This window comes from Sarcophilus harrisii, chromosome 2 (assembly GCF_902635505.1).
Source record: "Sarcophilus harrisii chromosome 2, mSarHar1.11, whole genome shotgun sequence".
Taxonomy (NCBI): Eukaryota; Metazoa; Chordata; class Mammalia; order Dasyuromorphia; family Dasyuridae; genus Sarcophilus; species Sarcophilus harrisii.
In genome coordinates this window covers 417,094,897-417,117,388 of record NC_045427.1, presented here as the reverse complement: position 1 = coordinate 417,117,388, position 22,492 = coordinate 417,094,897, and the positions used below count along the sequence as shown (strand labels likewise).

General features: G+C 33.6%; 1 protein-coding gene across 11 annotated transcripts in view; it reads right to left on the bottom strand.

The window, feature by feature from the left end:
• Positions 1–22,492, bottom strand: part of NSD1 (nuclear receptor binding SET domain protein 1) — a 165,624-nt gene that overhangs the window by 61,684 nt on the left and 81,448 nt on the right. For 10 of the 11 annotated variants that reach the window (XM_031953741.1, XM_023506588.2, XM_031953749.1 and 7 more), the window contains one exon: positions 17,332–19,894. In XM_031953741.1, coding sequence (XP_031809601.1) covers positions 17,332–19,894 — 2,563 coding nt within the window. The remainder of the gene's footprint in view (positions 1–17,331; positions 19,895–22,492) is intronic. The other variant, XM_031953748.1, reaches the window with a different exon arrangement.

Sequence of the window (22,492 nt, the reverse complement as noted above, 5' to 3'; positions counted from 1 at the left end):
CCAACAGGATGATTTCAGAAAGGCCTGGAGAGACTTACACGAACTGATGCTGAGTGAAATGAGCAGGACCAGGAGATCATTATATACTTCAACAACAATACTATATGATGACCAGTTCTGATGGACCTGGCCATCCTCAGCAACGAGATCAACCAAATCATTTCCAATGGAGCAGTAATGAACTGAACCAGCTATCCCCAGAGAAAGAACTCTGGGAGATGACTAAAAACCATTACATTGAATTCCCAATCCCTATATTTATGCCCACCTGCATTTTTGATTTCCTTCACAAGCTAATTGTACAATATTTCAGAGTCTGATTCTTTTTGTACAGCAAAATAACGTTTTGGTCATGTATACTTATTGTGTATCTAATTTATATTTTAATGTATTTAACATCTACTGGTCATCCTGCCATCTGGGGAAGGGGGTGGGGGGTAAGAGGTGAAAAATTGGAACAAGAGGTTTGGCAATTGTTAATGCTGTAAAGTTACCCATACATATAACCTGTAAATAAAAGGCTATTAAAATAAATAAATAAATAAATGTGCATCTGTGCAACATGAACAACAATCTTGACCTTTCTGGGCTTCAGTTGTCTGTTCTACAAAATGAAGGAGTTACAGTAGATGACCTTTGAAGCCTATTCTAGATAAAAATCTATGGTTCTACTCAATAAATATAAAGGCTTTTCCTCAACTCCCAGAAATGATATTAATACAAAAGGTATCCCAAAGTGTATTTTTATGATACTATTTACATATCTAAAAAGGACTATATATAGCTACATAATTCTACTCCCTTAATTACAAAACAGAAATTGAGGCAGAACAAATTGAAGCAATTGCCTTATCTTTGGATAACAACATGATCTCAAAATCAACAAATAAGTAGCAGATCCAAGACTTAAAATTAAATGTATGACTTCTCACTTCGAATCCAGCATTCTTTCCAACCCAATTTCTTCCCTTTGTAAAAAAGGTACACATGGTACAGTTTCCTTTCCTCCTTAAAGAACACAATTTTTAATTAAATTAATCCTTGAATGAAAAAAAAAATTTAGAAGGTATATGCTTCTCATGACTTATCACTGTCAACTTCAACCACATCAAACTTCAAATTATATTTGTGCATCTAACATAACTCTCTCACTAGATTAAAAGCTTCAAAAGAATAGACCAATCTTATCCTCCACACTCTATGCTCCACAGAAGCTACAGCACAAAAATACTTAATACTACTGGAATAAATGACAAGAACTATTATCATAGGCTGCAGCAGGAAATGAAGAAATTGAAATCCAGGTCAAGTTATTTGTCCAAAACTACATAGCTAGTAACTGGCTGACTTGGAATTCAAATTTAGATCTTTTTTGACACAAGCAAAATATTTCTTCAACAATGGCAGCACTTTTGATAATGATTTACATAACAGATTAAAGTTTATAAGGTGCTTTCCTCTAAACAACACAGTGAGTTCAATAGAGTAGAAATATTATAATTTTCTATATAATAAAACTGTGGCTCAAATGTAAAATCCAATCTTTTTTTTTTTTTTTTTTTTTTTTGCTGAGGCGATTGGGGTTAAGTGACTTGCCCAGAATCACACAAGTAGGAAGTGTTAAGTGTCTGAGGTCACATTTGAACTCAGGTGCTCCTGACTTCAGGGCTGGTGCTCTATCTACTGTACCACCTAGGTGCTCCCAACCATTTTTTAAATATGACTTTTTTTGCATGCATATGGAGCTTGCTTAGAAGCAGCTCACATCAGATCACATATTGAAATTTGTCTAGAATTTGACAAAGGCCATAGAAATATATGCTTTGGAGGTAGAAAAGAATGTAAAAATTAAACAATTCACACCCATAATTTCAGAATTACAGAAATTAAAGTCTAAAAAATAAAACTAGTTGGCTTATAGTCATAGAACCAGAATTGAAATCCAGATAATCTGACTCTAAAGCAAGTTGTTCTTCCACTATATATATGTATGTATAGTAGATAGTAAGTTTTACAAATAAAGAAGAAGAAAGACAAAGTATAAATTCTCAATTTTCTATTCAAGACTATCAAATAACAAGATCTGCCTCTGTTCTCCAGGTCAGAATTAACAATAAGGCTATGCTAGAAACTCATTCCCTTTATCTTAATTTAGTTCTTACTATGAGAAAGAACATTCATATCCTGAGCACAAAGACTATTCACTTCTTAAATATTCTTCAATTTAAACACTGAAGTAAACATTTCTGTCAATCATACTGATTTACTTTTACTATAATAGTCGATTTTCAATGAGGATATATTACTTCATCTAATTCTCACAACCACCTTGTGAAAGATAAGTGCTATTGTTATCCCTAATTTTATAAAGAAAACTGAGCCTTGAGAAATTTCCAGTGTTTTGTCCAGGCTCACAAAGCTAGTAAATAGCTGAGGTAGGATTTGAACTCAAGTCCTTCTGACTCCAAACTACACATGCTACTGTGCCATCTAACCTATTACTATTGTCAATAACACATACTCTATAGCAACATAATTATTAAAGGGTGTCACATTCACATTTCCTAATATTTTAAAAGGGAAACATTGGATTCAATGACAACTTAGAGAGGCAAAAGAATAAAGTAGGGATCGATAAAACCTAGCTACTTCTCCTATGGATCACTAACATTTTCAGAAATGACAAGATTAAGGTTCTTGAGAGATCTGGGTTGCAAGTACCAAAAGTCATTTTACTAGCTAAGAGACCTTGAAAGTCACTTCATCTGTTGGGATTCAGTTTCTTCATTTGAAAAATAAGTAAGTTGTTGGCTATTAGACCAGATCATTGTATATTATTATGGTAGACAAAGTTTCTGAATTAGATATTCTTGCTTAAAATTGGTAGGCAATGATGAAAGACAAGAGACATCAGCAAAAAAATTTTTTTAAAGAAAAATAATAAAGTTAGCTAGGATCTAGGGTTGTTAATCTGAGGTCTATGACTTTAAAAAAAAATTTTTTTTCCTCAAAACTATTCCAATAGACTTAGCATTTTATACCTCTAAAACCACTATTCTGAGACTCAGCATGGCAGTCCAGAATCTGACCAGAGTCCATGACACAAAAAAGTTCAAAAACCTGCAAACTAGGGCAATGGTATCAAATGCAAAAAGAAATGGAGACAATGATCTCTTTAGGTACAAACAGTAAAACACTTATTAACATTATCTATGCTTTATTATATTCTATTTTGTTACTGGAGGGAAAAATGGCAAACCATTCTAGTATCTTTGCCAAGAAAGCTTGATGGACAATACTGGCAACACTATGTTCACCAAGTCACAAAGAGTTGGACCTAACTGAACTACTGAACAACAACAATTTATTTTGTTAAATATTTCCCAATTAAGATCTTTTTTTTTTCAAATTATTAAAGCTTTTTATTTTTCAGAATATATATATGACGATTCTTCAACATTAGTCCTTGCAAAACCTTCTGTTCCAATTTTCCTCTCCTACTTGGCAAGTAGTCCAAATACATATTAAATATGATAGAAATATGTTAAATCCAATATATGTACACATATTTACACAATTATCGTGCTGCACAAGAAAAATCAAATCAAGCCAGTAAAAAAAAAAAAGGGGGGGGGGGAGAGAAGCAAAATAAAATGTAAACAACAAGAAGAGTGAGAATGCTGTTGTGAACCACCCTCAGTTCCCACGGTTCTCTCTTCATCACTCAACATTGTTGAAGAGAGCCACGTCCATCAGAATTGATCGTCGTTTAGTCTTGTTGTTGCCGTGTACAATGATTTCCTGGTCCTGCTCATTTCACTCATGATCAATTCATGTAAATCTCTCCAGGCCTTTCTGAAATCATCCTGCTGGTCATTTCTTACAGAACCATTTATTTATTCAGCCATTCCCCAATTGATGGGCATCCACTCAGTTTCCAGTTTCTTGCCATTACAAAAAGGGTTGCCACAAACATTTTTGTACATGTGAGTCCCTTTCCCTCCTTTTAAATCTCTTTGAGATATATAGGCTCAATAGAAACACTTCTATTGGTATGCAATTTGATAACTTTTTGAGCAAAGTTCCAGATTGCTCTCCAGAATAGTTGGATCTGTTCACAGTTGCACCAACAACGTATCATCAGTGTCCCAATTTTCCCACATCCCCTTCAACATTCATAATTATCTTTTCCTGTCATCTTAGGCAATCTGAGAGGTGTGTAGTGGTATCTCAGAGTTGTCTTAATTTGCATTTATTTGATCAATAGTTATTTAGAGCATCTTTTCATATGACTAGAAATAGTTTCAATTTCTTCATCTGAAAATTGTCTGTTCATATCCTTTAACCATTTATTAGTTGGAGAATGGCTTGAATTCTTATAAATTTGAGTTAATTCTCTATATTAGAAACGAGGCATTTATCAGAACCTTTGAATGTAAAAATGTTTTCCCAGTTTCCAATTTCCAAAGAAAGGCTATCAATATACAAACTGACCAAGCAGATAAAATAGAAACAGAATAATCTAGAACTGAATATAAATAAGGATTTAAAGAAAACAGGATGGTTATAAAGTAAGTTTTATGGTGTTTTTTGAGGGAGGACAGGGGTAAGGATTGGGTTAGTACAGGCAGTAAAATTAGGTACTACATATATGTTGTTTTTTATCCTTCATTCTCGAAAACCATGAAATCAGGAAGGTGATGCCATGACTTACTTTATTTAAGTGAGAGAGGGCTAAGAAATGTCACCTGCTTTACTTTCCCTTCCAGAGCCCTTCATGCCCAATGGCCAGATTCATTCATTTATTTTTTGACTAGGTGAAAGGAACCATTCTTTGCTTCAACTATAGCAGTTCTATTACCATGGAGATATTTTATACAACTATTAATGATATAAAAAGTACGCAAAATTTAAAAGAACAAAAATATTTTGCCACATCAGGTCTAAAATGTCAAAAAAGAACAATTCTGAAATCTATTTGATAATAGATGTAAAAAAGCAAAGTTTAAAAATAAAATAGCTAAGCACAATGTAGAAGGCTATATGAATAGCCTTCCAATAGCGTCAAAACAAGTAAACAAACGGGCAAAAGATGGATTTAGAATAACATCTTATACTATATAAAAAGGCTTCTCAAACTTTTTCCACGTGGGAATCCTTTTCACCTGAGAAATTTTTACTTAATCCCAGGCATATGGTTCTATGAAACAGGTACATAATTCAAATATTTATTCGTAATGAATCCTAATTTTATCACCCCCACTTTCAGTTATGAAACCCAAGATATGGAATTGCAAACTATGGTTTAAGAAGTTGGGCTATATACTACAATAATTTTCAAGTGTATAAATAACATAAAAGTAGAGAGTAGATGGGTTCTCTCACAACTGTGATGAGGGAATACACTTAAAATTAGAGGGGGGACAGGAAAATAAAAGATGTTTATGAAACTACAGCAGATTAAATTTGAATAGCAAACTTATAGAATCTTTGGAAAGCAGTATATTACAATATAAATAGTACGAAAACAATTATATCAGTTGAACTAATTCCATTGCCACAAATATACTTATGGAATATTATAATGCAAATAAAACCAAAGAATATGAGATATTGGAAAAAATCTGAAAAGACTGTATTATCAAACAATGCATTGCAAAACAAGAGGTCAATAAAAGGGAAAAAAGTTAGAATGCATACTGATCAACCACAATGTTATGCAGAAAAAGTATAATGAGAATAAACAAAAAATCTAGATGAGGACAAAGCAGGTAACTGAAAAACTATTATAATTCAAATATGCAAAATAATTGATATACAAATATATTTATTACTTATAAGTTACCAGTAACATAGTTACTTTCTTTATAAAAAGAAACTTTAAAAAAGAATACAAATCACTAGAAGCAAAGTTGGCCATTTAAGTACAAAAAATTTGCAAACTATACCAGACAAAAACATTTTCCATGTTAGTAATAGAAAAATGCAAATTATAGTTTTTCTAAAGGTTTTACCTTAAATTCTATTTAATAGGCAGTAATAGTCAATGTTAGAAAAGTAATGGGAAACAGAAAATGACTGATGGGAATTCCAAGTTGATCCAATGATTCTGGATGTTGATTTGAAAACATGACTCACTCTCCCCCCAAAAATGACTTAATCTTTCATATCCACTGATCCAGCAATCTCAATACTGAACAGCTCCCAAGAAGGTCAAAAACAGAAACGTGACTATAATATAAATTTGAGTATTCATATCAATGAAATGACAAGTCAAAACTGGAGATAAGTCAACTAAGTGGAGAATAACTAAACAAACTGTAACATAATTATGCTGTAAAAATGAATTCAGAAAAACATACTGTCATTTCCCTTCTTAACAGAAACATGGGAAAAGCTGGTTGGCCAGAAAAGCTGCTACCATAGAATACTACTGTATTCCTTATTCATCCAGGATATTTTGACTGCTTCAAGGGCTTAGAGATGAATGAACTGGAATTCTTACTATCTGTTCTGCCATCCTCCTAAAATCTCCAGAACTTATCTTTTCATGTCCTGTAGTCACCTAGCATAGTTATCATAACTGCCTATATAACTCAAAGACCTTTTTTTGGGATGTTCCATTAGCCCTTTAATACTCTATTAAGTATTATTTTCATCAATGAAGAGTGTGAGATCTTTGTAAGTAAGGGATGTTTCAATTTTTCTATATTTAACACATATGAGAAGCACTTACTAAATGCTTTTTCATTTATACATTTAAAATTAATACAGTAGCTAATCAGGTCTAATTTACTGTAAATGTTTCTGATACCATGTCAATTATTTAAAAGGTGTTTTTGCACAGATAAAAGTAAAATTAGTCAAAAGAAAATAGAAATTGGGATAAAATCTTCATACTAAATATGTCTAGTAAAAGTGACATCCAAAAATCTACCTGGAACTCAGAGATCTATAAAATTAAGAACTTTATCTTATTAAATACTCAAAAGATAAGTCTCAAAAAGTAGTATAAAACACTGTTTAAAATATTCAAATTGATTATAAGTTAACACTATTCCATTACATCAATTAAACTAGGGGAAAGGGTAAAACATGAAAGCATTTATAATTAAAAGGAATGTAGGGAAAAAAAGAATATCTACTGAAGAAGCTGTCAATGGATCTAAATGTTTTGGGAAATAATTCAGAATTTTGAAAGTTACAAAATTGTTCATACAAATCAACTATTAATTTTCTATATCATGATTAATGACAGAAAAAAAAGATCTATGTATATAAAAATATTCATAGCACTATTTGTAATGGGAAAAATTGGAAATAAACAATGATCAACAATGAAGAATAGCTTAACAACCCTAGAATATGCAGTATTACTGTGCAATAAGGAAGGAATATGAAGACATATAGAAAGATCTGCAGGATCTTCAATACAAAATGAACAAAGCAGAAAGAACATAAAATTACCACAATTTTGTAAATTAGAAGATTAAGCAAATCTTAGATAAACAAGATTAAGAAAAATTAGATAAGTATTAAATTACATATATATAGTCACAATTTTTTATATTGCTTCACAGAAGTTTTCTAGATTTATACATTGTACAAAATTAAATTGGTAATAATGAAAAAAATTGTTGAGATGAAATAAAGTATGATTAAAACATGAAAATTTATGGCAATTTAAAACTGATTTAATTATTACTCTTAAGTAGTTATCATTAATTAATTACTATCAAGTAACTCAATAATGTGAGTTAGCTCAAATTAAATTTGATACAACAGTAATTTGAGTCACTTCAAATTAAATTTGATACAACCATTCAAAGCAGAATTAAGTAACTTTTGGATCCACAGTAAGCAAGGCACATACACACCAAAAAATTCATTTTTGATAACCCAGAAACAAAGTATTTTTTTGCTTATAAAATGAGCCACTACCAATTTTTATAGAGGTTAAACAGAGAAAAGTAAAAATGGAGAAAGCTAAAAGGAGGTCAAGATCACAAATACTACTGCTAAGCATCATGATGTAATTTTTGACTAACTTTAGAACTTCTCACCTTTTCAAGGTTATTATTTACAAAAAAGTCTTCCTTAAACAGGGAAAGAAAAGTCTCTTTGAAATCTAAGAAAAAAGTATCTGAAGGGATGAAAGTAGAATTCTGTGTGTCACAAGTTTGAGGTCAAAGAATTAGACAAAGAAGAAAAAAAAAGAGAAACACTAAATACTTGAGGGTAAGAAGAAAAAAAAGGTAGATAGGCAATGGATAAACATACTGTTTTCTATGTAGTGGAATGTTATGTTGTAAGAAATGATGAATATGAAATTCTGAGAAAAATGTAAGATTCAGATGAACTGATACAGATAGAAGTAAAATAAGGAAAACAATATGACTACAACAATATAAATAGAATAAGATAAAACTGAAGGTTGGGCAATTATGACGATCAGACTTTCAAAGGAACAAATTTGAAAAAATATACTCCCTCTTAATCTTACTTCTCCTGTGGGACAATGAATGTGAAATGACCCAATCATTCTGAGAGCAATTTGGAATGATGTCCAAAATTTATTAATCTGTGCATACCCTTTCAACTAACAGTTTCATCACAGTATTTGTATTCCAAACAGACATAGAAGACAAAAAAGAACCTACATGTGCATAAAATGTTCATAAGTGGACTATTTGTAGTAGCAAAGAACTAAAAATTGAGTGGATGCTTAAAAGTTGGAGAATGGCTGAATAACTTATAGTATATGAATGTTATGAAATATTATTGTTCTAAAAGAAATGATCAGCAGACTGATTTCAGAAAGGCCTTGAGAGACTTACATGAACTGATGCTGAGTGAAGTGAGTAGAACCAAGAGAACATTGTACACAGCAGCAACAAAATTATTGGGATGATCAACTGTGATGGGTTTGGCTCTTTTCAACAATGAGATGATTCAGGCTAATTCTAATAATCTTGTAATGGAGAAAGCCATCTGTATCCAGAGAGAGGACTATGAAGATTAAATGTGGATCAAAGCATAGTATTTTTACCTTTTTGTTGTTTGTTTGCTTGAGTGTTTTTTTCTCACTTTTTTTCCTTTTTGGTCTGATTTTTCTTGTGTAGCATAACGAAAAATGGAAATATGTTTAGAAGAATTGTACATATTTAATCTGTATCATTTTTTTTGGATGTGGGGGGAGGGAGAGAAAAATTTGGAACACAATGCTTTACAAAGGTGAATGTTGAAAACTATCTTTGCATGTATTTGGAAAAATAAAACAGTATTTACAAAAAAAGAAAATAGAAAAACGAGAATAAAAAGAAATTAATGAATTGCCTTAGGAAATAAATGGGTTCTCTCTCACAGTTGGAACTTTTCAAGCAAAGGCCCAATTTATATTTGTCTGAGATAAAGAAAAGATTGTTTTACACAGTTAACAAAAAAGGTCCCTTTCTGATTCCATAACTTTTTTTGCACATATGGGATGGAATGGATAGCTACAGAAGTCCCTTTTAACTCTGAAACTCATATTCCATAATTTTAACAAAATAAAACTCCAAATGCTTTACTGACCGTTCCAATCAAGGCCCTCTACTATCTGGCGCTAAACTTTCCACATACTTTTCTGGCACCTATCTATCCCATGTTAGACAACATTAAGCTATACCAACATACTTATTATTGTTTAGCCATTTCTCCCCAACTCCCAATAAATATTCATTTTTCTATTTCCCAATGAACTCATTATGATGATCCTGCTATAAGTGATCTTTCTGCTCTGAACTGAATGAAAAATTTAATCCATGGAAGAGGGTTCCCACTCCAGATGACATCCCACTTCTCCAGATAACTGCCCAACATCATAAATCCTTCTATATTAAGCTAATGGAAATTATGCCAAAGGAAAAAGAAGGGACCTTCTGGGGCAAGGAAAGGAAACTGCACAGCATATGCCTTTAAATAGATTTCCAATAGATATTCCAATGGAATACTAACGGTCAAGTCTTACAAACAAGAAAGTATTCTAAATATTAATTCTGCACTATCACATACTAGTTTCAAACAATAATACAAATAAAACATAGTGCAAAGCTAAGCAAATTTTACTAAAGTCTTTGTTTTATACTCTGCTAAATTTAACTACAACACATTTATAGTAACATTGTGACTCGACTTTTAAGAGTATGCTTTTACAACAAAAATAAATAAATAGCATTAACAACTCCCAATTTTCCAGCACAATATGATTTAAGGGGCCTTGAAACATATTATCTCAACAGGGAAAGTGGGGGAAACTCAAGAGTAGGTTCGCTTTTCCTATTGCTTGTGAATTTCAATGTCAATTGAATTGAATGTCCCTCCTTTATTCAATATTATAATTCCTTTACGTCATAACTTTAGAAAAATGAAAAGGTGGTACACCTCCTTACAAAAAAGCCAATGTTCTCAAAACCATGGTGTATTTTTAAACTACTAAAGTTTATCATTCTTCTTATTAAATAAATAAATAAATAAATGGTTAAGCTGAATTTCCACAGTCAAATTACCCCTGTAGTATTGTTCTGAGGGCCAGATTCTAGGAAGTCTACTGACAATTTGGAAAGCATTTAGAGTACAACCAGAGGAAGAATGACTGAAGGAACTGAAGAAGGTTGGGGGAAGATAGGACATGACAGCATTTGAAAGAAGGATTAGAGATGACAAGAAAAAATAATGGTAAATGCTGGAGGGGATATGGGAAAATTGGGACACTAATATATTGCTAGTGGTGTTGTGAACTGATCCAACTATTCTAGTGAGCAATTTGGAACTATGCCCAAAGGGCAATCAAACTGTGCAGTGTCTTTTTTTTTTTTTTTTTTTTTTATTATTTAATAGCCTTTAATTTACAGGATATATACATGGGTAACTTTACAGCATTAACAATTGCCAAACCTCTTGTTCCAATTTTTCACCTCTTACCCCACCCCCCACCCCCTCCCCTAGATGGCAGGATGACCAGTAGATGTTAAATATATTAAAATATAACTTAGATACACAATAAGTATACATGACCAAAACATTATTTTGCTGTACAAAAAGAATCAGACTGAATTATTGTACAATTAGCTTGTGAAGGAAATCAAAAATGCAGGTGTGCATAAATATAGGGATTGGGAATTCAATGTAATGGTTTTTAGTCATCTCCCAGAGTTCTTTTTCTGGGCATAGCTAGTTCAGTTCATTACTGCTCCATTAGAAATGTTTTGGTTGATCTCGTTGCTGAGGATGGCCTGATCCATCAGAACTGGTCATCATCTAGTATTGTTGTTGAAGTATATAATGATCTCCTGGTCCTGCTCATTTCACTCAGCATCAGTTCGTGTAAGTCTCTCCAGGCCTTTCTGAAATCATCCTGTTGGTCATTTCTTACAGAACAGTAATATTCCATAATTTTCATATACCACAATTTATTCAGCCATTCTCCAACTGATGGACATCCATTCAGTTTCCAGTTTCTAGCCACTACAAAAAGGGCTGCCACAAACATTCGTGCACATACAGGTCCCTTTCCCTTCTTTATAATCTCTTTGGGATATAATCCCAGTAGTAACACTGCTGGATCAAAGGGTATGCACAGTTTGATAACTTTTTGAGCATAGTTCCAAACTACTCTCCAAAATGGTTGGATTCGTTCACAACTCCACCAACAATGAATCAATGTCCCAAACTGTGCAGTGTCTTTACGGGGTCTGTATCCCAAAGAGATCATAAAAAAAAAGAAAAGGACCCATATGTGCAAGAATGTTTGTAGCAGGTTTTTTTATTTGTTTGTACAAAAGCTTTTTAACTTAATATAATCAAAATTATCTCTTTTGTGATCAATAATTGTACAAACAAAACTAATGCAGACAAGATTAGAAGGGAAGCAATAAACTAGGAAAACATAACCAAAGGTTCTGATAAAGGCCTTGTTTCTAAAATATATAGAGAATTAACTCAAATTTATAAGAATTGAAGCCATTCCCCAGTTGATAAATGGTCAAAGGATATGAACAGACAATTTTCAGATGAAAAAATTGAAACTATTTCTACCTATATGAAAAGGTGTTCCAAATCATTATTGATCAGAGAAATGCAAATTAAAACAACTCTGAGATATCATTACATACCTCTCAGATTGGCTAAGATGAGAGGAAAAGATAATTACGAGTGTTAGAGGGGATGTGGGAAAACTGGGACTGATGGTAGAAATGTGGTAGAGCTGTGAATGGATCTAACCATTCTGAAAAGTAATTTGGATCTCTGCTCAAAAAGTTATCAAACTGTGCATCCCCTTTGATCTAACAGTGTTTCTATTGTGCCTATATATCTCAAAGAAATCTAAGAGAAGGGACAGGGATCCACGTGCAAAAATATTTATGGCATCCCTTTTTGTAATGGCACGAAATTGAAAATTCAGTGGGTAAAATGGAAATTGGCTGAATAAATCGTGGTATATGAATGTTATGGAATATTATTGTTTTGTAAGAAATGACGAGCAGGATGATTTCAGAGAAGCCTGGAGAGACTTACATGAACCGATGCTAAGTGAAATGAGAAGAACCAGGAGATCATTACATGACAACAAGACTATACAATGATCAATTCTGATGGATGTGGCTTTCTTCAACAATGAGATGATTCAAACCAGTTCTAACTGTTCAGTGATGAAGAGAGCCATCTACACAGAGAGAACTGTGGGAATTGAGTATGGACCCAACATAGTAATCTCATTTTTTTCTGTTGTAGTTTGCTTGCATTTGTTTTCTTACCAAGCTTCTTTTTCCATTCCTTCTTGATCCAATTTTTCTTGTACAGCAAGATAACTGTATAAATATGTATACATGTACTGCATTTAACACATATTTTAACATATTTAACATGTATTAGACTACCTGTCATCTAGGGGAGGAGGTGGGGGGAAGGGGGGGATAATTTGGAACAGAAAGCTTTGCAAGGGTCAATGTTGAAAAATTATCCACGCATATGTGTTGTAAATAAAAAGCTTTAATTAAAAAAAAATTTTTTTAATTGAATAAATGAATTGTAAAAAGCAAAATAAAAACAAGTAGTAGTAGTAGTAGTAGTAGTAGTAGTCTACTTTTTTTGGGGAAAAAAAACTGTTTCTTTCTTTGCAAAACTAGTTTTTGTTTTCTTCTCTCCCTAAAAGAATCATATGGAGTAAAAATTTGTCTTTATATATAGGGAGAAAGTGCCATTTGCTACAAGAGAACTCAAATAAGGTAAAATAAAAAGAAAACAATTTCACAGATATTGAAATTTTTAATTCAAACAAATATGAAAATTAGCATACTTTTTCACTATCCATTTCCCAAAAAAGGTTCATCTGGGATAATGAGCACAAATACTGTAATGCAAAATAACACTGGGTAGTAGAAAAGTCAGGCTCTAGGACATTCCTCCCATAGTCTACCACTTGCCTTTCCCACAAATGAACTACTAGAAACTGATTAATTTACTTTAAAAATGAAGCTTATATCACCTCATAAAAGTGACATAAGGAGATATTTGATTCAATATATACTATTTAAGTTATTCTCTTCTCTTGCTGATTTTGTATACTCCCCTATATCCTCATCCCTCCTTCAATTAAAATCTGGGATATCAAAAACAAACAAACAAAACTACAACAACAACAAAACACACTTTCTCTTATAATCATTACTTAATAGTGATGGGTATTATAGTACTAAAATTCTGTAGCTGAACTACAATTAAGTTCAGCAAGCTTCTTATGAAACCATCTAGTACTGGGAAACAGTAGATAGAATAGGTTAGGTACATAAGACCCAATAGTCAATGATTATGGTAATCAAATGTTTGATAAACTCAAAGACTCCAGTTTCTGGAATAAGAACTCACTAACTGACAAAATTGCTGAGAAAACTGGAAAACAATATGGCAGAAACTAGACAGTGACCAAAATCTAATACCCTATATCAAGATTAGGTCTAAATGAATTCAACATTTAGACATAAAGGTGATACTATAAGCAAATTAGTAGAGCAAGTTATAATGTACTCTTCCAATTTATGGCCAAAGAAGAACTAGAGGACATTATTAAAAAGGAGTAATTCTGATTATAACGAATTAAAAACTTTTTGCATAAACAAAATCAATGAAGCCAAGATTAGAAGGGAAGAAGAAAGTTGGAAAACAATTTTTACAGCTAGTATAAAATTCTGACAAAGGCCTCATTTCTAAATTATAAAGAGAACTGACTCAAATGTATAAGAATACAAGTCATTTCCCAATTGACAAATGGTCTTAAGGATATGAACCATTTTCAGGTGAAATTAAAGCTGTTTCTATTAATATAAAAATATGCTTTACAGAGTCTGATTCTTTTTGTACAGCAAAATAACGTTTTGGTCATGTATACTTATTGTGTATCTAATTTATATTTTAATATATTTAACATCTACTGGTCATCCTACCATCTAGGGGAGGGGGTGGGGGGGTAAGAGGTGAAAAATTGGAACAAGAGGTTTGGCAATTGTTAATGCTGTAAAGTTACCCATGTATATATCCTGTAAATAAAAGGCTATTAAATAAAAAAAAATAAAAAGAGAGAGAGAGAGATTTCTGTGACCAAAAAAAAAAAAAGCTTTAAATCACTATTGATTAGAGAAATGCACCTCACACTTCCCAGACTGGCTAAGATGACAGGAAAAGATAATGATCAATGTTGGAAGGGATGTAGGAAAACTGAGATACTAATGCATTGTTGGTGGAATTCATAAGACACTATTGCATTGTGAAATGTCCAACCATTCTGGAGAACAATTTGGAAATATGATCAAAGAGCTATCAAACATGCATACCCTTTAATCCAGCATTATTACTACTGGGTCCATATCCAAAAGAGTTCACAAAAGAGGGAGAAGAACACCTATATGTTATGGGCCAGAACTTGAAACAAGGTGTTAAGTCACTAGACTTGATAGAAACAGTGCTTATATAATTGGTTCACACATTGGAGTTCACACCTTTGGAGAGCATATATAAGCTAGGAGCCTTAACTAGGATTGACTTCTGGAGATTCACAAGTCCAGGAGATTCACAAGCTCAGTGGAGGAGATTAAAAAGTCATAGCTCTCACAATCCCACTCTCAGAGGAGGAGTCAACCTTTGAGTTCACACCTATAAGAGATCATATATAAGAAGCTCTTGGAGCTTCAGCCAGGAGTCAATTGGGGAGATTGAGAAGCCAGAGACTGCAGTCGGGTAGAAGGAAGGATTCAGAAGAAGAGAGGCTGAAGCTGGAAGAGGCAAAGGACTAGCAACGGGAGCTCTTGGAACCAAGGAGAGAGACAGGCCTCTAAGAAACCTAACTGGGCTATTTTGGAAGAGACAATAAAGAACTGAACTTTTAACTGTTGGCTACATTTGAGGTGATTATTACTCTGAACTGAAACTAAGGTTGCTCCCCAAGAAACCTGCTCCCAGAGAACATTATATTTGAGAGAACATTGCACCTATGTACAAAAATGTTTACAGCAGCCCTTTTTCTAGTAGCAAGGAACTGAAAATTGAGTGGATGCCCATCAGTTCAGTAAGTTATGGTATATGAATGTAATGGAATATTATTGTTCTGTAAGAAATGAGCATCATTTCTTACAGAACAATAATATTCCATTACAGAAAAATCTGCAAACACTTACATGAACTGATACTAAGTGAAGTGAGTAGAACCAAGAGAACATTACACTAACAACAATATTACATGATTATCAACTGTAAAGAACTTGGCTCTTTTACATAATAATGTGATTTAAGGCAATTCCAATAGACTTGTGAGGGAAAATGCTATCCACATCCAGAGAGAGGACTAGAGACTAGATGTGGATCAAAGCACAGTATTTTCCTTCTTGTGTTTTTTCCCCTTTAGGTCTGATTTTTCTTGCACAACATGACAAATATAAAAATTTTTAAAAGACTGAGCATGTATCAGATTTCATGTTGTCTTGGAGAGTAGGGAGATAAGAGAAAGAAAAATTTGGAAAATAAAATCTTATTTAAAAAAAAAAACTACCTTTACATATATTTGGAAAAATAAAATACAATTGAAGAAAAAAAACAAACTTCGGATAAATGAGCTAGAATATTAACCACTATTTCTAAGAAACTGACTAATTAAAGCATAACTCATTCTCAGCTTTGCAGAAGCATAATACTTTGAAAACTCCCTCAAAATAGTAGTAATTTTTATATCTAAGTTGAGAATTTTAAAAAACCAAACCTTATTTCTCCCTTCAAGAGTTTTCATTCCTTACAAGTGTAATGTATAGGAAATCAGAAGCACAAATCCACAGAAATATTTGGCAAACTCAGATGGCAAGAAAGCTGTTACAATAGCAACAAACTTTTATCTAATCCTCCTTTCCACTTGTTTAGATTATTGAAATTAGTTTCTTAGTCTTTAGTTTCTCCACTCAAAGAACTGTCATATATAGTCAATATCACCTTTCTTACATGCTACTCTGTATGTCACTCTACTCAAAATTCCTTGGATCTTGGCATTCAAAATCTTTCACAATCTGAATCCAATAAATTCTATTCCATACAATTCATATACTACTTCTCCTTCATATATTCTGTTCCAATCAAAGTGGACATCTCCTCATTCCCTACTCTTATTCTGTCTCTATGTATCTCCTTGTTCCAAAACCCAGAATGAAATCCAATTGTATCTGTTAATGTAATTCTCCATTTCCTTTATGGCCCAACTCAAAATACTACTTTCATGATGACCTGGTCAGGGACTTAAGTACTTTATACAGATTTTTTGCTGAAATTACAATTATTTTACTATCTCTCTTTCCCCCCCAATAGTTTCATAGTAAGACCTACATATTCTTTCTCTGCACTAAGAAGCTGTTTAATAAATAAATATTGAACTGCATTTTCTGTAGTGGGCAGAGATGGAAATATGGGACCTGAAATTATCCCAACAAAAACCAGGACCTTAGGAGTTACAAAGTTAAAGATTATTTGCCTAAGTGTAAAAATGTTCTGGATAATCATTATATGATGATAGCTAAAAAATAAATAGTAATTTTAAAAAGGAAATTCATCATGTTATAAGAAAGTTTTCTCAGGGTTGTGAATAATGAAGTCCTTAAAATTTAGACCTTTCTGGAAAAGTGCTAATTTATTCTTAAAGAAAAATTTTCCATCTTAACCCTTTCCATACACCTTTTGTATATAAATTCTCTGAGAATGAAAAAATAATAAGACAAGAAAATAGACCCAAATCCACTTGTCATGCAGTTGTAAAGCTCTTACCTTGTGTGGAGAGCTCAGGCTGTGGAGGAAAATTGGAAAGCCCTGATTCTCTGTGCAGCCCATCACTGTTTGGCTTATCACACACATTCAACTGTGGCACAACTACATCTAAGCGACCCTCACAATTCTGTTTAATTTCTTCCTCTAGCACCTTGGAAGGGCTGGAAGGCCTATTCTCTGGGCCCTCATTCCCCTCCAGCAGAAAGTCACAAGGGTGTAGGCCCCCAAAGGCACTCTTTGAGTTCTTTTCCCTCCTAGATCTACTGATGCGCTTACTGGTTTTAGCTCTGCTTTGGTTAAAACGCTGCCACCGCTTTTTGGGTGCCACATGGTTTATATCATTAGATTCATCACTCAGGGAGCTTTCACTGTTCATTTCAGAGTCCAGCTCTAGGACTTCCCCGTTTTCAAAAGAGGGGCACTTTTCAGGATTTTTATCAGGGTCAGATTTTTTAACCATGGAATCAAAATGGACATCAGAAAAATGTGCACAGTCTTCACCTGTTAAATGTTCCATTAATTGAAGAGACTGCTTTCTTTTCGAATCTGCAGGCCTGCTGCTTAGAGACTTATTTACTGAATCTGGGACATCTTTGCATTCACTCAGTGCAGTCTCAATGGTCATACTGGGTAGTTGGTTTAGTTTCTTTTTCTTTTCTGATTTCAAGTCTTTGCTTTCTATAATGTCCTTTTCTCTTTGTGCCAAAAAGTCATCCTGCAGTTTGGATGACTTGGATCTCGCGCAATTTCTCCGAGTAATACAGTTTGCTCGACGTTTGCCAGAAGCAGTGAGCCTTCTTTTCTTAGTGAGTAATCCAGTTAAAGATCCAGATGGCTCTCGGATGAGAGAAGACTCACTCCCACCAGGGTTTTGACAGATTGAGTCCTGAATACAATCTCCATTTTTTTCAGCCTTATGAGTCAGGCTTCCTGAAACTAGGGACTTTGAGCCACCTGCAGCACTGCTGCTGGAACAGTCTCCAAGGCCAGGATTACGATAGGAGACCACATTTTGAGTGGTCATTAGCTGCTGTTCCTTAGTCTTACTATCATGCATATCTTTCAACATCATCAATAAGGTGCTGAATTTGTAATTTGGCTCAATTGGCAAACGACTTTGACCAGATGAAGAAGGAAAAAGTAAAGGTTTGTTTATTTTAGGTGAACCAGAGTCACTTATTTCATCATTTAGGGATCTATAAGACAGTTCTTTCAACTCTGACAAAACATGTTTTACAACAGCGGTTTCAATTTCCGCAGAATCTCTGGGTTTCTCATGCATGTTGCTCAGTAGTTTTAGACTATCAAGCTTTCCACTTTTGACAACACAGTCTACAGAAGACCCTTTCGAATCATTAGAACAGCACTTTAAGCTGAAATCCTCCTCTAAAACTGAGGAATCTACTGCAGTTGGGCTCTCTTTGTGTTTGCATTTTATACTTCTGGCTTTAGGCTGTTTGTTATGTTTTGATTGTAACAGAGGTTGATTACTAAGCCCACTCTTTACGAAAGCATTCTCATGGGATATGTTTTGTGGCAGGGTGTATTTGTTGGAAAGATTGTCGTTTCGAGCGATGATGGGCATTTTGGAATCAGAATCAGCACCTTGAGATTCTTCACTCCCAGGGTCAGGAGTTTTAGTACAATCTAACAAGTGGTCTAGGTGTGAACTAGTTTTTATAGACTTCTTTCTTGCTTTTACCCTAGTATTCTTTGTGTGATACCTGGAATATTGAAGCTTCTCATTTTTCTCCAAAGGTAACTCACTTTCATCTTTATCAAAAGATCCACTTATTTCTAGAGTACTTTCATCAGACTCAGAACTTTGGTCAACTGGGTCCAGATCACTGTCACTGCTCTCATCATCAGAGGTGGTCCATAAACTGGCTGAATCACTTCTCTTTTCCTCATCACCAGCACTGATATAGCACAGATGGGGTGACTTTGCACTATGAACCATACTGCGGAGAGGTTTCTTTCTCTCCACAGAACTGCTAGAAATCAAAACACTCTCAGGCAAACCAAGCAGAGAATCACAATTTGAAGTCTCAAACTCTTTTTTCATAGTGGTTTTCCCACGTGAAGAAAACAAGTAATTTGTGGTGGTGGTGTTGGATGCTGCTGTAAGACTGCTTGCTATTCTGCATAGTTCAGTAGAAGCCTGCTTATCGGACACATCTCCAGAAACATAATTCAGGCCAAGAGTCTCTGTCATCTTTTCCCTTCTTTCTTCATTATGAGCTTCAAATGGCATGCTGCTTTTTTTAATACTAGTCCTTTTGAGGCTTGTGGATCTCTTTCTGACTCGAGATTTAGTGCACGGCTTCACCTTTTCATCTGATGAGGTTTCAGAGTCAAAGGCTAGTGATTTCAGGCAGCCATTCAGTACTCGTTCATGCTCCGATTCAGGATCGTTTGTACAGTCCTCAAAAGGCATATCTTCTTCGCTGTCTAGTTTCGTTGAACTTCTGATACGCTTTCTGACCTTAAAATCCTTAGGAATATCTCGCTGCTCAGCAAGTCCAACGCTGGCTTCCCACTTACTCAAGATTTTCTTAGGAACCTTAAAATTTGAAAGAGGGAAGATAAAGAAAAAAGGTGTCATCACAAATCAAACAAAGTGAAAAAAAAAAAGCAATATCCAAATCTCTGAAATCAAAGTTTGTTATCCAGGGCGACACAATGAAGGAAGTAAATGAACAATTTTTAATATTATGATCTACTATGTAAAAATTGCTCTTATGTTAGCTTAACTTTTGAAAGGATAAGAAGATAAAAGAAGAAAAAAGTTCTCTTTAAAAGTTCTTCATTATATTTATAATTAAAGGTTTAGCTCTAAGATTATATTAAAATATAAAGAGACTAGGATAGTATGAACATTCATGGGTAGCACAGGTTCCCTCTTCCTCTCTCCCCCTTCACTTGAACCCTCATTCCCTCTCTCTAGATTCACAAGCTTTTCCCATGACTACAGAGCTAATCAACTTTAGATAGGGAAGTGCCATCAAGGAGAAAATATTGTTCTATCTATACAAAATAAAGTGAGGAGAGATCCTTTTTATTACTGATTCAGTGAAGTCAAAGCTATCGTTTTCTTTCCATGGTTCTCATCTATTTCTTGCTCTGTTCATCTCCTGCATGCATTTTCCCCCACAATGAGGCTTGAAGTAATAGATAAGCTAAATACTTTGAGAAATATCAAGAAAATCTCTTGCATCTCACTCAACACAATCCAAACGATTTCTTAATCTTCTGTGAATATAAAATGTTTTACCATATATAATCCATGTGATACTGAAATGCCCACAAAAAGATAAAGCATACCAGAAAGACTATCCATAGTATTCAGTGATCAAGATGGGGCCAATGCAAGATGAATCCTTGTTAAACCTATTATTATTACCCTGAACACTTCTTTCATAATAACTTGACACTAGTGATTACTTCTGAGATTCCTTAGAAGAAATAATGGCTATAAAGAGACAAGAGAGTGTACTTACAGAGAAAGGTGAAGGTTATCATTTAGAGTAAAAATCCTATTTTTCATCATTATAGTGACCACAACTTGTTATAAATCATAGAAAAATCTACACACAAAGGACTAAAGATAGAAGGGGGAAAAAAAATCTACATTGGATAAGAGGTGAAAGAGACTTTATTGATCACTTAATCTAGCTCCCTCTTCTTGAAGATGATATGACTAAAGCCTAAAAAAGTTAAGTCTTGCCAAAGATCATATAGGTAACAAGAGGTAATGAGAATGGAGGGAAAAAAATGGATTTATTCCCATGTTAAGGTATATATGAAAAATCCAAATTAGTTTACTGTGGTCACTTTCTCAGTTGGAACATATCAGCCAAATTCAGCATACTCTTCTGTTCTATTTATGGGAGAAAGAAGTAGGTAGGGGTAGTCCCAAAGCAGATATCCCAAGGGAAAAATTAAGCTATTCATTTGGTTAACACAAGCAGAAATAATCACAGAAAATGTAAGCAGTATATTTTAATTTTTAACTACTTAGGTAGTTTTGCACAATCTCTATTTAAGAATAAACTTTATATTTTGCTACAACTTAGTTTCATATGATACAACATGAGTATCAGATAATGGAAGTATGATATGATATAAAATAAAATGAATTTGCAGTCAAAAGAAATGAACTTAAGATCCTGATTCTACTCCTTATTTAATTTCATTTTCCTTATTATAATAAGTACACAGGACTACATGACTTCCAAAGTTCCTTTTAGCTAAATTCCATGATCCTATGGAAGAGAATATGCCCAGAATTTCTGGAAAATCAGGAAATGTCACCCTCAAACTAAAAATAACAAGAATAAGTAAAAATAATGGATGAAATAGCAACCTGTAAGAGTCAACTTTTAAGAATTAACTTTTAAATGTGTTGTTGATTTAAGGAATCTAATGTATGAGATTTTTCCAATTAGAAATCCAAGGGTAATCGTGGTCTGAATTAAGTCTGAAAAAACCAAAGGTCAGAGCTACAAAGACAAGAGTAATGTATCATCATAAATGAAATTGTTTAGGGAAAACAAGACTGGTAGACACAAGTATGTCATTTGCCAAAAAATATACTATAAAATACAAGGGCAGTTAGGTGGCACAGTAGACAGCATACAGACCCTAGAGTCAAAAAGACCTGAATTTCAAATCTGGTGACAGACAGTTGGCATTAGCTATGTGACCCTGGGCATGTCACTTAATCTCAACCATTTAGTTAAAAAAGAGAAAACAATATTCTGTAACACTTAATCAAGATAATTCTCCTGTCAGTAAATAATTCCAAATATTAGCTAATTCCTTCTGATGCTTTAATTTTAGGCTTTCCAAGCAACTTTCTATGAATGTTATTTTTCCAGGACAGCCTACTGAATTGGAATGACAAGCATCAAATATTTAACATTTCAACACCTCTAGGTATAATCAGAATCCTAGTGAAATGAAAATAACCAAGCAGACTTTAACTATGACATTACTGCTAAGATTAAAACAAAGTCCAAAGGTCCACAGCTCCCTGAAGGTGCATTCTACACACTGTCTTGTGAGCAGTAAGACTATTTTAGACAATTTAAATATGATGATAGAGAAGGTATTCCCTATCATCTATTTTGGGGAATTCAAATAGTTTTCACTGTATGAA